Genomic DNA, 14,920 nt, shown 5'->3' on the forward strand with positions numbered 1-14,920 from the left:
TGGGTGTTCCCACACCCTAGATGGACCGAAGGTCTGCTTGGGAGAAGACCAAGATCGGTATGGATGGGCAAGATGGGGCATTCTCTGGCCTTGGGCCTCGGTTTTCCCGTCCCTGGGCAGCACAGCCCAGATGCTAGATCGATGTGCTGATTGGATGTAGCTACTGGAGCAGAAGATGTTACATGTGGCGGCTCATTCTCGAGGTGGTTAATTGGGTGCCTCGATGCTGGGCTCTGTTGCCCCATTGATTGTGGGTGAAGGGTGGGAGGGGAGGTGGAGGATCAATAGCGTGATTAGTGTCTTACTAGCTCTTTGGTTGGACACTTTGCCAATAGCCACCCACTTACTGACCAGTGGTGCATTTGCAGTGCCGGACTGTCCACCTTTCTATCCCTCTGGCCTGACATTAGACTCACCTACAGCATGCCTGGCCCAAGCAAGTCCTAGTGGAATGGGGTCGCCTTGGGACCTAGGACAAGGCTCCAACGTATGGGCTGCATCCTGAGAGAGGAGTGATGAACAATCCCCTCCTCTAGCCCAGTCTCTGCTCAGCATCAGCAGGAGGCAACAGTTGTGAGAGGGGCCAATCCCCAGCCCCGAAATCTCTTGCTTTTTGCTGGAAGACCCTGATCCCTACACATCAAGAAAACAAAAATGAAGATAACTAATCCCTGATCACTAACATCAAAAGTACATATGCTTGGGAGGGAAATAGCAGATAAAACCTCATTCCCAGTTCTCCTTAGGAACAATGAGCCAGTTAGACAGGATTTAGTGGGTTATTTCTGCGTGCTGGGGAATCTGGGGTGAGAAGCAGCTGAGAGAAGCTGAACTACATAAACCCCTTCCTCAGCCTCTAAGCTCTTTCAGACACGAATCTTCTAAGGTTCCATGGTTCTGCCCTCTGCCCAGTCTCCTGGATGGTTTATGAACTAGAATTGCAGAGTTTGGGGTCAGGAAAATGCATAGTTTCTGGTGTCTCATACTGTAGAGTCTCTTATATTAATAATTGGCTTGGAACAACTGTGGAGACAGTGAAAATGTTAGGACTCATCCTAGATATTCCTTTTGGGTCCGTTCCCTTTAGCCTGGCAGTATTAATCCCTCTCCACCATGCCTTCCACAGAGTGACAGGCAGCGCAAGATAGAGGAGGGATAAGGCTGCAACGGGACTGGGAGAACCAGAGAAAGCCTCATTCACACATTGTGGACGCTAAGACAGGTCACCCTTGGGGGGGTCTAGCATTCTTTTTCTCTGAATGCTTGTTAGGTGGATGAAGCAATGGAGTTGGGGCATTCCTTAGCATGTCTTAAGCCCCGATGTCTGGGAGAGGGAGCGAGGATATGAGATACAAGATCAGAGACCATTGGTCTAACTGCCTCCCTCATGGTGCTGCTTTCTGGTGGATGCACCGGGGGTTGACTGCTGACAGTTTCCAAAGGAGATAAGTAAATCCAAGCCTTGGCTATCTTGGTATTTTCCAAACACCAAACCCACTGGTGCTGACCGTGGTGCTGAATTTCTTGTCCTTACCCCCAACCCTCCATCCCCACTGTGAGATACTCTCGCAGGGAGAGAGCTTGCTTCCAGCTGCACTGAGATATCATGAGCCTAGAATAGTAATAGGACTTCATAGATCCTTCCATCATCTTTTGAAGGGGGTGCAGAACTGAGCTTTCTCCTCCACCCCTCATTGCTGAGTGTTCATTGTCCTGACCCTCATATCTTAAATCTTACCTCCTACACATTCTTCTTCATAACAGCTACCATTTGGTCACCTCCAAGGTCCCTAGGCCAGAAAGCACCAAACAGGTGAAGCTACAGGTAATTTCCAAACCTCATTTCTACCAGTAACTTTAAGCCTCTTCGTCTGCCCATCTAATCTTTTCCGAAAGCTTCTGGCAAAGAGTCGAGAAGAGAGTTTAGGGCTTCATGGAAATGTGTTGCCCCCACCCACCCCACCTTCTATGGAGGATGGTGTTCAGGGAAGTGGCCACAGGTGAGGTGAAGAAGGAGACATAGGGGTTGGACAAACTTAGCGCAGAGTTGTCAGGCCCTACTGCAGTAGAGAGCTGGTTTGGCCTTCAACCTAAAAACAAAGTAGGGGAATGAGCAGAATTCCAAAGTGCCTTGTTCAGAGAAGGGACCGTGGGGAAGCTTAGGCTTGATACATAGATAAGTAGAGTGAAGTTCAGGAGTGCTCAGGTTTCTCCTGATCTAAAATAGCATGTTTTAAAGCCATAATGAGCAGTTGGGTGGGAAGAGGATGGAAGGGTCTTGAACATTAAGTTTTGGAGGGAAGGGTTCAGACGCTGGTTCAGGATTGCTGAGATGACTTGGCATTGGAAATGAGATGGGACTGTATCTGTGTTTTGAAGATGTGCCTGGTATCTCTTGGGCCCTGAAGGACCTAAGCAGAAATCCTCTGTCCCCATCCTAATGAGCCTGATACCTTCCTCTCCTGCTGGGCTGTACCTACTCAAGAATAATGCCAGATGGACCAGAGTGTGACCAGGGTGACACTGTAGGCCAGCACCACCATCAAGTAGATGCGGAAGAGCAGCTTGTCCAGCACAGAGCCCACCTGCAGCCAGTCCCGGGCCACCTCTCGGATCTCATCCCGCTTCTCCAGGAAGTGCCGGATGGAGGAGAGTTCCTGCAGCAGCCCACGCACGGCCAGCGAGGCCCCTCTCGGGGGTGGGGGAGGGCTGCATCTGCCCCTCGGGCTCTTCTCCAAGTCCAGGGATCTTCCCAAATGGCCGCAGTGGTTTCCCATGGCTGAAAGAAGGGCAGAGCTTTGGCAAGGGAGAGCCAGCGGGATGGCCTGAACATTGTCGCTTATGTTTCTACAGCCTGCAGAAAGTTTCGTTAGGAATAACTTTAGACATAAAAAGTATAGAGAGGAACTTACATATTTGCAAACTCACCATCCAACTTAAACAAATTTAAAAAGGCAACACGATTGAGGATCCCTGTGTACCCTTCCTTAGTCACAACCTCCACCCCTTTCCCAGATCACCAATATCATGAAGTTCTCCTTCCTGTGTTTTTTTTCAACCTATGGGCTTTCCCCAGCAATCTGACATCCATTATTTTATTTCAGCTTCACAATAGCCACACGAGAGAGGCAGAGTAGGAGAGATCACTGTTCCCATTTGCTATACGATAGTGCTGACTGCGGAGAGAGGCTAAGTGACTAGCCCGTGGTCATGTAGTTGGAGCATCATTTAATGCCAAGGCCCAGGAATCTGGACCCCTGCTCCACTGCTCTCCTGCCACGTCTTCTTGCCTCAGAAGGGGGTGGCTGTCTGGACGGCACCACTGTGATCTCCATGACTCTGAGTCCGGGACCAGAAAATACATTTTCAGGCATGGCTACCATCGAAATTAGCTTCAGGCCAGTGGGATGGTCTTAGATGAACCAAAAGTCTCATATAAAAAGCCTGGCCTGCCCAGGAGAAAGGATGAAAGGGAGTGAGAGGAGAGGAGTGCTTAAGAACAGCAGCTTAGGGTCAGATGGGTTCAAAGCACGGTTCCACCAGTTCCTGGCTCTGTGGTATAGGACAAGCTATTTAACCTCTCTACGCCTCTGCTTCCTCATTTGAAAGAATGAGAATCCTATTGGGCTGTCTTGAGTATTACATGTGACAATGTACAGAAAGTGCTTTGCACGTGCCTGGCACAAACTGCTCAATGGATAACCCAACAAACCAACCACCACCACCACTAACAACAACAATGGTAGCTGTAGCAATTCCTCAGGAGGTGTGAGCCCCACATTTAGTGTCTCCCTGAGCCCCTGTCTCTCTGCCTCATGTTGAAATTCTAAGGAACCTGGTCTTTGAGCTATTAAGAATGAAAGAGTTTTAGAAATCCCAGCTGCAGCATTTACCATGTGAGGCAAAAAGGCCTATAATTGTCCAAGGGGCATCCATTTGACCTCACTCATGGCTCCATCTCAGAGAAAGGCCAGTCTCAGGCCAGAGGGCTCAGCTTCTGACATGCTCAGCCTCTGGGACTCCTACCCGCTTTGTCCATACCCAGGTTGATGAGAGGTTGTGAAAATGAAGACAGGGTCAGGATTGACACCTTTGGCGGAAGTCCACCCCCTCCCAATAAGCCTGGGCATGGGCACCGCATGCAGGACAGCACCCAGTTCCCAGGCCCTGCCCAGCCTCCTTGGCCTGCCACACCCTCCAGAGACTGCCCACCGCGTTCTGCATCCAGGCCAGAAGTGGCCCCTCTGTGGGGGACTCTCCCCTTCTCTCTCTCACCTGAACAATCATCGGTCTTGGTGGCTTGGGAGGCGGCTGGGGGCCTGTGGGAAGTCGACTGCTCCCTGAGGCAGGGTAGCCGGGCGATCCTCTCCAGCACCAGGTGCCGTAGCCAGGCAGGCACGGGCTGCTGCAGGTCTTGTTTGTGCACCAGCCGCACAATGAAGATGGTCTCGGCCAAGCTTATCACCAGCAGCGCCATGCACACCACAAAGTAGACGCCTGTGTGCCCCGGGATAGGGGGAAAGACACACACGGGAGGTGGGAGGGGGCCGGTTTCTCCCTAGCCTGAGCTCTTCCTTCAGAAGAGGCCTTACCGATGAGGGGGGTGCCGATGGCAGTGGCCGGCAGCGTGTCGGACACAATGATCAGGAAGACGGAGTAGCCCAGGAGGAGCGTGATCTTGAAGGAGACCCTCTCGCCACTGTCTGGGGGCAGGTAGAAGCCCATGATGTCCATGACCATGAGGAAGATACTGGGCAGCAGCAGGCCGACCACGTAGAATAGAGGCCGCCGGCGGATGACCACCTGGGACCGGGAGAGGAGCTTGTAGGAAGCCTGGGGCGGACAGGCTGTGCCCCCAAGAGCCACCCCCAACCCAGACCCCCTTGCTTCATGGAGCTTCCAGTTTGGATTTCTCAGAGAAGGAAGCGGACAGACCCCATGTCCTGCCTGCCAATCCAGACTTGTGGCTGTTCAGGATAAGTAAGGGACATTCAGCCGAGTTTCCCCATCTACTTGGTTGAAGTTCCAGGGGAGGGATGTGACCCTGGTGTTGAAAGGGGGCTATGGAAGTCCTTCCCAATAGCCTCCTTAAGCCCACCTCGGTGTGCAGGTCTAGGGGCTTTATCCACCATTTTACCACAGACACCCCCACTCACATAGAACTTCATTTCTGCGTAGTGGTCACTGCTGTCCATACTGAACTCCTGAAACTGGGTCAGCACTCCCAGCAACTCCCACTCTCCCTGGTTCATGAAGACGCTCTTGTCCGACTTCACCTTTTCTGGTGAGCGCCACAGGGAGACGTTGATGTCCTGGACTGAGAGAGAAGAAAGCAAGGAGCTTGGCATTGAGCCCGGGAGCCTGCCAGACCCTGCGATGGCGGGACGCGAGTGCGCAGCCGCCCAGGGAGGCGGGGACCAGGTGGCTTGACCTCGAGCTTCGGTTTCCTCAGGTATGAAATGAGGCACCACTACGCATCCTACCTGTCTCCCAGGGCTGTGGTGAGGGCAAACGAAGTCTTGGATGAAAACACACGGCACGGTGCAGAGAAACATACAACCCCTTCCTTAGAAAGCCTCCCCCCCACACACACATACACGCACGCACACCCCTTCCAAACACCTTTCTAGGCTCCCCTGTTAGAATTACCCATTTCAGAAATAAACAAAAGTCAAGAGACTTCACCTTTGCCTTGATGGAACTGCCTGTCTTTAAAAGTTAGTAAAATAAGCCAAATCCATACTTAAAGAACAGAAGGTCTACCTACACTAGAGAAATATGCACCGGGAAGGACAAGAGTGCCTCTTGCAGCAGAATATTGGAAAAGATGTAAATATCCATCAATCAGGAAAATGCTTAATAGCTATGATGCATCCAAAATCATGAGATACAGGCTGGACGTGGTGGCTCATGCCTGTAGTCCCAGCTACTCGGGAGGCCGAGGCAGGAGGATTGCTTGAGCCCAGGAGTCTGAGGTTGCTGTGAGCTAGGCTGATGCCACAGCACTCTAGCCTAGGTGACAGAGCAAGGCTCTGTCTCAAATAAATAAATAATAGTCTATAGCAGTTAAATTTATGAGGAAGATCTAAATATGCACTAACTTAGAAAAGTGTTCAAGAGCTGTTGTTGAGCAAAAAGAATCAAGTAACAGTATATGTTAGTATATAAAATATGATACATTTATGTAAAATAAAAACTTAGAAAACAATTTCCATGCATTTTCCATAGATGTATATGTGTGTGTCTATATGCACACATGCATGTGTGGGTATAAACTCGTAGAGAAGGATCTGGAAGGATATACTGTACTATATGAAGCTTATACTGACAAAAGTGGTGAACTCTTATTGTAGGGAGTTGTTGGAAAAGAGTTTGAGAGATTGAGGGTAGAGGTCAAAGGAGGCTTTAGCCTTATCTGTAGTTCGGCTTTTGGTCAAGGAAGTCATGTATCACTATCAGAATTTAAGTTTAATGTCATGAATAAGTCAGAACAGGAATGGAAGATGCCCTCTTGCAGCAGGGTGGTGCACACTGCTCTAGCCCTCCAGTGAGCACCTAGCGTTCATCCACCCGGCAAAATTTGCTGAGCACCTTCCTCTGTGCCAGGCAGTGAACCAAGAATTTAACAGTGGGCAAGAAATCATGTCCCTGCCTGCTCTTAAGTTTATATCTAGCAGGGAAGTAGACATTGAGCAAGTGCTTACAGGGGTGGTAGAGATGGGGAGAGCAGGGTGTTGTAAGGTTAGGCAACAGGGATAGCCTAGCCTGGGGCATAACAGGGGAAACTGAGGAGCTGACACTTAGGCTGTGGCCAGAGGGGTGAGCCAAGGGGTTGGCCAGGCTCGGTTGCTAGGGAGAGGGAGGAGGGCGGCGAGGTAGCCCAGGAGAGGAGACAGCACATGGTAAAGGGAAAGAACAAGGGGTGCTGGGGCTAGAAGTCAAAGCAGCTGGGCAGGAGGGGAGCCAGGGTGGCATGCAGCAGGTGAGGGTGGAGTGGTAGCAAGGGACAGCCAGCCCACGGATTTGGATTGTGTCCCAGGACTGCCAGGAAGCCATTGAGGGTTTTAAGTGACTTAGTCAGATTTGCATTTTAATAAAATCTCACTGGCTGCTGTGAGGAGGATGAATTGGCGGGGGGACAACAGTGAATGGGGCAGACCAGGAGGAGGCTGATGCAGAAACCTGGGCAGGAGATGGGGGTGGCTTGGCTGGGGGGTGAGGAGAAGCGAGTGGATTGGAGAGACATTTAGTGCCAGATCCTGTTTGAGATATTGGAAAAGAATTGTCCTTCCCTGGGCATCTTGCAGTCAGTTCACACTGTCTCATTCAGTCCTTATGACAATGGAAACAGGCAGCGAGGGCAGAATATTCTCCCCACGTGGAGGATGAGGAAGCAGAGGCTCAGAACATGAAGAAGATCAGTGGGAAGTAAGTTGGATAAGGGAGAAGGCATCCCAGGGAGTGCTCCTTGCCTGGGTGTCCCTGGGACCCCAAACCTCCACCCCCAGAAGCCCACATACTCACTGGTGTGCAGCCAGCTGGTGAAGGTCAGCGAGCAGTTCTGCACGTCGAAGGGGAAGTTGTAGATGTCCAGGCTACACGCGGTCACCACTTGGAGGGGCTTGTAGTTCTGGACTTCGCCGTGATGCTGAACATACACGTATGGGATATTTGGAGACTTCCCCACGTCCACGCTGGCCAGGGAAGAGGGGTCAGTTTGGGGGCACAAGAGGCAGGTGGAGCCCTGGGAGTCTGAAGATCTCTGAGCAACCCAGTAGGGAAAGAAATTCAGGGAGGCCACAGGCAGCAGGACAGCATGGACAGTTTTGTCTGGCTTTGGTTTTTCCAACCTTTCTATCTTAGGCTTCCTGACCTGCCGTTGTCAAGGCTACTTTCCAAGCAGGAAAAGGCATTTCTCCTTTTTTCTGCTGGTCACAGAAATCAGCGGGGAAAGATCCATAGACCCAAAAGCCACAGGCAGTGGGAAGCTTGCCCAGCTGCCCCTGCACTGCTGCCCCCAGCCAGGCAGAGCTTGGCTCCCAGGATCACCAGCCCTGTGGGGACAGACAGGCTTGTGGGGGAGCAAAGAACTTCATGTTCCATCCTGACTCTGGCTTGTCTTTGCTTCCCACCCCCAGAAATCCTTTGAAATGAGAATAATGCTCTCTGAAAGAAAAGGAGCTAGAGAAATCATGGGCAAAAACTGGAGAAGCCAGAAAAGTTCCATAAGACTTCATCCCACTCTCTTGGCTGATCTGGGATGTGTAGGCCCTCCGGAGGGACTGCTGTGGGCCAGGGTGGGCGGAGCCTGGGGTCCAAAGCCTCCATGCTTCAGTGGGATTAGGCTGAGATATGAGAAGTCAAGACTAAGGCGACTTCAGTGTTGAAACTGGAGATCTGGCCAGAAATGGGTTTCCCAGAGCCCCTCCAGCCTGAGCTACGCAGGGCATGGGAGTGGGGTCCAGGCCAACCGCCTCCCTTGGGAAAATGTCAGTGGCACCCTGGAGCTGGGCAATGCTGTGGGTGTGGGTGGAGGGCTCTGGCCCCACCTGTCACCTTCCCTTTTGCATCCACCTCCCCAGCCACTTCCTTGCCCTTGAATCCGGAAGCCCAGCTGGTGTACCCCGAATGAACCTGCAGGACGGGGAGAAGGTATGTGGGCTGCGGCCAAATGGAACAGCGTTTGGCTGCTGGGAATAAAGGCTTCCTGGACCCACTTTGTATTGGAGGAGCAATTTGTGGCCTGTCAGGCACATGAGTGACTTGGGAGGTTTGAGCACGTCCTCCAGCTCCAAATCTCCCCTGTGACCAGGAGCAGTGGCCACCATCAGTGCTCTATTCCCTTTAGACACATCACTGTCCCCTCTAAAAATGCAGCTGTCCCCATTAGGCTCTTACAACCCAGTGTGAGTTCATTCACTGGCTTCTTTCTCCATGACAGGGGCCCTCAGAGTTTCAACATCAGGCACAGAAAGAGAGGAGTTTTTAAAAAGAAAAATAAAGGAAAAAAAATGACAAAGACTTTGAGGAGCGTGGGCTCCAGCCAACTTTACCTACGGTCTGCCAGTCTGGTGGGACGTCTCAAAGGCAGCAGCAGCAGCGATCTTGCCTCCCAGCCCCCAAGCCACCCGGCCACCCAGCATCGATGACAGTACTCACAACTCGTTGATAAGAATGTCCGGGACCCAGATGCTGTCCGTGGGGATGGACAACTTGGTGATGTTGTCAAAGTCCTCAGGGTTCCACTGGAGAAACTCATCCGTCCAGTGCTAGGGGAGGGGCAGGAGGGGTCACGGACAGCCCTCTCCATCTTGGGGGAGGGTCGCCTGCAACTCAGGCAGACTCCACCCTCGGTGCCCAGAAGGCAACTTCCCGGGAAAAGCTGGGTGTCGGTGGCTCCCACATCCCTCAGCCGTAACTGAGTCCCCCACCTCCGTACTCACACTCTCCCTACGGGCATAGCAACATGGTGAGTGCAGCCTCTCCCAGGGAGGGCATTCGGTCATTTCTAGTGTTATGGGTCCCCCAGCCATCACTGAGGGATCTCTGACAAATAACCTCTTGGGTTGTGGCCCAGACCTATGTGAATGGGGCCAATAACATCCACTTCATGGGGTAGAGGTGGCTATTAAATTTCGATCCACTCTCAGGCCACAATGGCTGGTCAAAAATGCAAATTTTATCATGTTATTCTCTTGCTTAAAGTTCTTCAGTGGTGCCCCACTGGCCTTAGGATAAAGTTAAACCTCACAGCCAGCAAAGGCCTGTATAACCTGGCCTCTACCGGCTCTCTAACCTCAGGTTTTGGCCATGCCTCTGTGAATTCTGCACATACGGAGTGCAGCACTATCCAAACGTGCACATCTCTGCATCCTCTGCTCCCTCTCTTCAGCCACTCTAGCTTCCCCTGCTGCCCTGACTTCCTCCCCACAACCCCAGCACTGCCAGAGCAGGGCCCTCCTGCGGGCAGCAGCTTTCACTGTGTGCCTGCCCTCCCCCGCCAGCGTGACGCCAGAGCTCCTGCCAAGGCCTGAGTCCGCACACCGGTGCCCGACCCGTGCCCGTCAGAAGCTGGAAGAGAGGAGAAACGGCTGAGGATGTGAGGGCTAAGTGGATGGAACGAACCATCCTGTTTCAATCACTCAATTTGGTTGTTGTCCAATTTGCCTTAATAGGAGGAAGAACTGTCTAGCAATTAGAGCTGTTTGCAAGTGAAGTGGCTGCCTTGTGGGTTCCCTGGCACTGGAGGTGTTCCTGCAACAGAGGCTGGACAAGCATTGGTTGGCGATGCTGTGAAGAACTTCAGAAATTGGAGGGGGATTTCTCCTCTACTGATCTTTAAGCTCCCATCCACCCCGAGTCCTGAGATGGGAACATTCCGGACCCCTGGATCTCCCGCTGAGGGGGCCTCTGAGACTCTCCCCTCACCTTCCCCCACCAAGGCCGCTGAGATTCTCAACTCCCTCATATGGAGAAACCCTTTCAGGGGGGAGCAGTCCCATCCCAGGAAACCGGGGTGGGGGAGGGGCTGGCCTGCTCACCTGCCGGTACCAGATGTAGGTGGTCAGGACCTGATTCTTCTCATCCTGGGAAAGGAAAGTGAGCTCAGACAGGTGGCCCTGCAGGCTGGTGGGCCGCCCTGCAGGCTGGGGGTCCACCCTGCACACACCACCCCCAAAAGGAGCTGCTTTGTTGTACCTCTACTTCCTTGGAAAGTAAGAGCGAAGCAAGGGGCCTGGGTGGGGGAGTGGATAAGCTGGAGCTGGCCAGCCAGGAAAGGCTGGGCCTTTACTAGGAAAGAGACGATGATTATTTCTTTTTCAATTTCAAATATATATATGCATATATATTACACATACTCTCTATTATTTCCTATTGTGTCATGTGTTACACACACACACACACACACACACACACACACACACATCTATACAGCCTGCCTTGGTACGAAATCAAGAAGTACAAAGCCACATAGAGTGAGCAATTCATTGCTCTCCCATCTCCCCCATCCAGTTCCCAGTTTCCCTCCCTGCAGCCCCACAGTAACCAGTATATTGTGTTTCTGCCCAGGGATGTTCTGAACGCAGGGACTTCATTGTGTATCAAGGCAGCTACAGTGACTGTGACGGAGACTGTAAAGTCAGGTCCGCCCACCCCACCCCAGCACAGTGCCACTGCATCTCTGCAATTACCTTCTTGTTTAATTAATTGATTAATTAAGTGATCTGTTGGTTGATTCTTCAACAACCGTTTAATGACACTGCCATGTACCAGGGAACCGTGTAAGGCACTGAGAACCCAGAGGTGAACAGGACAGCCTTAACCCAACATAGAGCGATGGTTGCCCTCACGCAACGTATGAAGACCCCCACACAGGAAGTGACCCACTGGCTGTAGGGGTGCAGGAGAGGCAGCCACAGAGGTGACCCCAGGTTTCTGGTGTGGGCAGCTATGCAGATGGTGCTGTCATTCATTGTCAGCTGTGGTCCCAGACCTTAGGTACTATGGGTTCTCGGAGGACCACTTTGCTTCCCAGGGAGTGACTCGGTCTCACATGGTGGCCTTCCACCCCCAAAAGGTCCCCCTACGAGAGGGGCAGCTCAGAGCCGAGTGCTCACCACGCTGAGGATGGCATAGACAATGACGTCAATGGACACGGTGGTTGGCTTCCTCCAGTCCCACACGGGCCGCACCCCCTTCTTGTAGTTGACCAGGAGGTGATCCGACAGCCTCAGCAGAGCGGGCCTGCTGGTGTTCCGGCCCTGGAGGCCCCCCCTCCGCCTGGCTGGGAAGGAGAGCGGTTCAGCGTGGACACCAGAGCCCCAGGCCTTCCCCCAGGTCCCTTGCCCTGGTTTGCAAGCTATTAAAAGGAATGTGTCCCACGGTGCCCACCTCATAAATCCCTAGATACCCCCACAGACTAAAATTCTCACCACTAGAGCATTTTGTCTGCAGAGATTCCCACCAAAATCCAAGTGGATGGCCTCCTAGAAGCAACCTGTTCTCTCATTTACATCAGAGCAGGCATCTGGCCCATAAACGAAGCTGACAGGAGACACGTGAGCTTTGAAGGAGGCTGAGGGCTGAGAAAGGTGGAGAGTAGGGGGATCTATGGGGCCCCGGGTGAGGGGCCCTGGGGAGCAAAAGGGAAGCTAGCTGTTACTGGGTGATACTAGAAGGTGAGAGGGGTGCAAGAAACTGTGACCCCAAGTGCACAATTTCCAGGCTTAACGGTTTGCATCAGGGTTGTCCTCAGCTGAGGTCAGATCTCAGCATCTGCACAGATCACTGTCTCCTTGACCCCGGCCTGCAACTGGGGAAGAAAGAAGGAAGGGTGGACATCTGGGGAAAAGAGACATTGTCTCTCCCTCCTGCTCTCTCTCCACCCCAAATGAGCTCCTCCGCCCTCCCTCCATGCACATACAGGCTATGGGGGAGGGGTTTGCAGAAGGCTGCTCCATGGGCAGACTAGATGGGGTTAGGAGGAAGATTAGGGTGAGGTGTGGAGGGAGCAAAGAGAAACCAAACTGCCCCCAGGGCAGGAGGCCTGCAGGGACAAAGTCGTGATGAGGAAGCCAACTCCTAGGCCTTAGCCCTATTCTTTGCGGATTTTCGTGTGCACCTCAGTGCTCCCTCTGGGGACAGTAGGAGCACCTTCTGAAGGGAGACATGAAATATTAAGGTGAAAGTGCACGGGGCGGGGAAGGGGGTACACATTCGAGGACCACGGTACAGGTGGCAAAGAGGAGATGGGACTGGCAGGGTAGACCTGGGTCTTTCACAGACCAGGTGCCAGCAGGCCGGGCTCTCCCTAAGCAAGACTGCCCCTTCTCTCGCCCTGTGTGCAACCTGCACAGCAGATCAGTCCTACAAATTCCCTCTCACCCCCTGAGCCCTCATAAGGTTTAGGCTTCCTTTAGGGCAGAGAAGAGCAGAGAGAGAGGGAAGGCAAGAGACTGTGTTTTTAAGTGCCTCCTTTGGAATTACATCAGTTAGTGTAGTCTTCATTTTGACCTTAGAGCAGTGCACCGGAGTGGCTGTTTACAGACAAGGATGTCCAGGGCTCAGAAGGGTGAGTGCCGTGCCCTACAAGTGCACGAACTGAGATTCAAGTCCAGAATCTTGGACTTGTGTCTTCGCTACATCGGTGACAGCCCAGATCCTATCCTGACCGGCACGGAGAAAGCCAGACTGTCGCTGCAGGCCTCGGAGCACAAGACCACTGCTGGGAGGGACAGAGCTTCTCCTCAGCTTGTGTTTGCCTAACCCACTCAGCATCCCCAGGTGACAGCTCCTCTCGCCCACAGCCCCGCACGTCTGTCCAGTCCCCAGATGGCATCCTTCCAGTTGTGCCCCAGCATGATCCAACCCAGCTCTGTAGGGAGAGAATCCTTCCAAAGGAGAAGGAACAAGGTCTGCAGCAAAAGGAAACAGACTCCTTGTATTCAAGGGAGTCAGGACAGGATGGGGGTGGGGAACCAGGGAGAAGTTTGGCATTACTGGATTTTAAGTTCTGGAGCGGAACTTGAAGAAATGCAGGCCCAGAGAGCCCACGCAACAAAACCAGCAAAGTCGAGGCCAGATGACAAGATTAGTTCTGGTCCTCACTCTGCTGCCAACAAGCTGTATGCATTACTCTCCCTCCCTGGACCAGGCATTCCCATTTATAACAGGAAGCGGTAGACCAAATGAGCTCAAAAGCCCCTTGCAGCTGCCATTCAATGAGTTTAGGGGCAGGGCAAAGAGAACAGGAGTCCTTTCCCTGGCGCCTGTCTACGTATTTCTGAAACGCTGCGAGGCTGCTCCTCGGCTCCCCTCGTTGCACGCCCTGCTCTTGGCCCAGGACTCAACTTACCCAACTCTGTAGCTCAAAATGCTCTCAGCTCATATGTGGTAGGATAGCTGATTTTCCTGCGAATGCATCACTCGCAACCCTCCTTACCTAAACCCTCTGAGGATGGAGGTGTCCCCTACCCCACCTGCCCAGAGGGCCAGCCGAGTCCCGCTGTGTCCCGAAGCTGCTTACCTTCTCCCTGTGCCAGCAGTGTGGGGAGGAGCAGGGTGAGCAGCGCCTGCCGGGCCCACAGCAGCATGGCGAGCTTCCCGCGTGGGAGTGCCTCCGAGTGGCTGCTCAGGGGGAGCCCCGCCAAGGGCCAGCCTGCCCGCCCGCTGCCAACCTCATGCCCCAGCCAGCCTGCCTCTCCGGGTCGCTGCCTGCACCTTCTGAGGCTGGAGTCTCACACTCCCTGGGCCATCAGGGTTGGGGAGCCGCCAAGTTTTCCAGCAATCAAACTCTTCGGCTGGATCAGGTTTCGGGCTGGAGGAAGGAGGAGGGAACGGCTGAGAGGGGAGCCCGCCCTGGCTGATGTCATATGGCGGGAGCTCAGTCCACCCATTCAGCCAGGTGGCTTGGCCATGTTTCCCCTGAGGAGTGAATTGGGGACAGGGGCTGCAGGAGCCCTGGAGCAAGGGTGCAGCCAGTCTGCTGGGAGGTGCACCAGGGTGCTGCTTTCATTTCTGTCCCTTGGCAAGTATGTTTCAGTGGCTCTGGGCTGGGGCGGGGAGGGTGACTCAGGCAGCAGCCAGAGGGCCATTCTCTTACTCTTCAGGGTGACATAGTGCTCCTAGCCAAGCAGGTGACTGGGAACCTCTGCAGACATAGGAAAGGTACCTGAGATCGCCACAGGTCTGCCTTTTTGTCATCATCTAAATAGTCATACTTAATAGTAAGATATATATTAAAAATAGTGAAACATATATGGTTAAAAATATATTTTATGCATTTTACTATACATAGTATTAAATAAATATGTGTAGTAAAAATAATAGTAATACATGCTCATTATAGAAAATATAAAGAAAATTTTAAACCATCCATAAGCTTACTGACCAGAGACAGCCACTGTTAATATTTTGTTAT

General features: G+C 52.7%; 1 protein-coding gene across 1 annotated transcript; it reads right to left on the minus strand.

Moving 5' to 3' along the window:
- Positions 1-1,615: 1,615 nt before the first annotated feature.
- HTR3A (5-hydroxytryptamine receptor 3A) lies at positions 1,616-14,347 on the minus strand. The gene is made up of 9 exons (XM_045556533.1): positions 14,027-14,347; positions 11,619-11,785; positions 10,542-10,586; positions 9,160-9,269; positions 7,525-7,694; positions 5,157-5,317; positions 4,593-4,803; positions 4,276-4,497; positions 1,616-2,779 (listed from the first exon to the last, which is right to left on the minus strand). The coding sequence occupies exons 1-9, from the start codon at positions 14,091-14,093 to the stop codon at positions 2,481-2,483; spliced, it is 1,452 nt and encodes a 483-aa protein (XP_045412489.1). The 5' UTR covers positions 14,094-14,347; the 3' UTR covers positions 1,616-2,480.
- Between the last annotated feature and the right edge of the window lie 573 nt (positions 14,348-14,920).

This window comes from Lemur catta, chromosome 7 (assembly GCF_020740605.2).
Source record: "Lemur catta isolate mLemCat1 chromosome 7, mLemCat1.pri, whole genome shotgun sequence".
NCBI classification, from domain to species: domain Eukaryota; kingdom Metazoa; phylum Chordata; class Mammalia; order Primates; family Lemuridae; genus Lemur; species Lemur catta.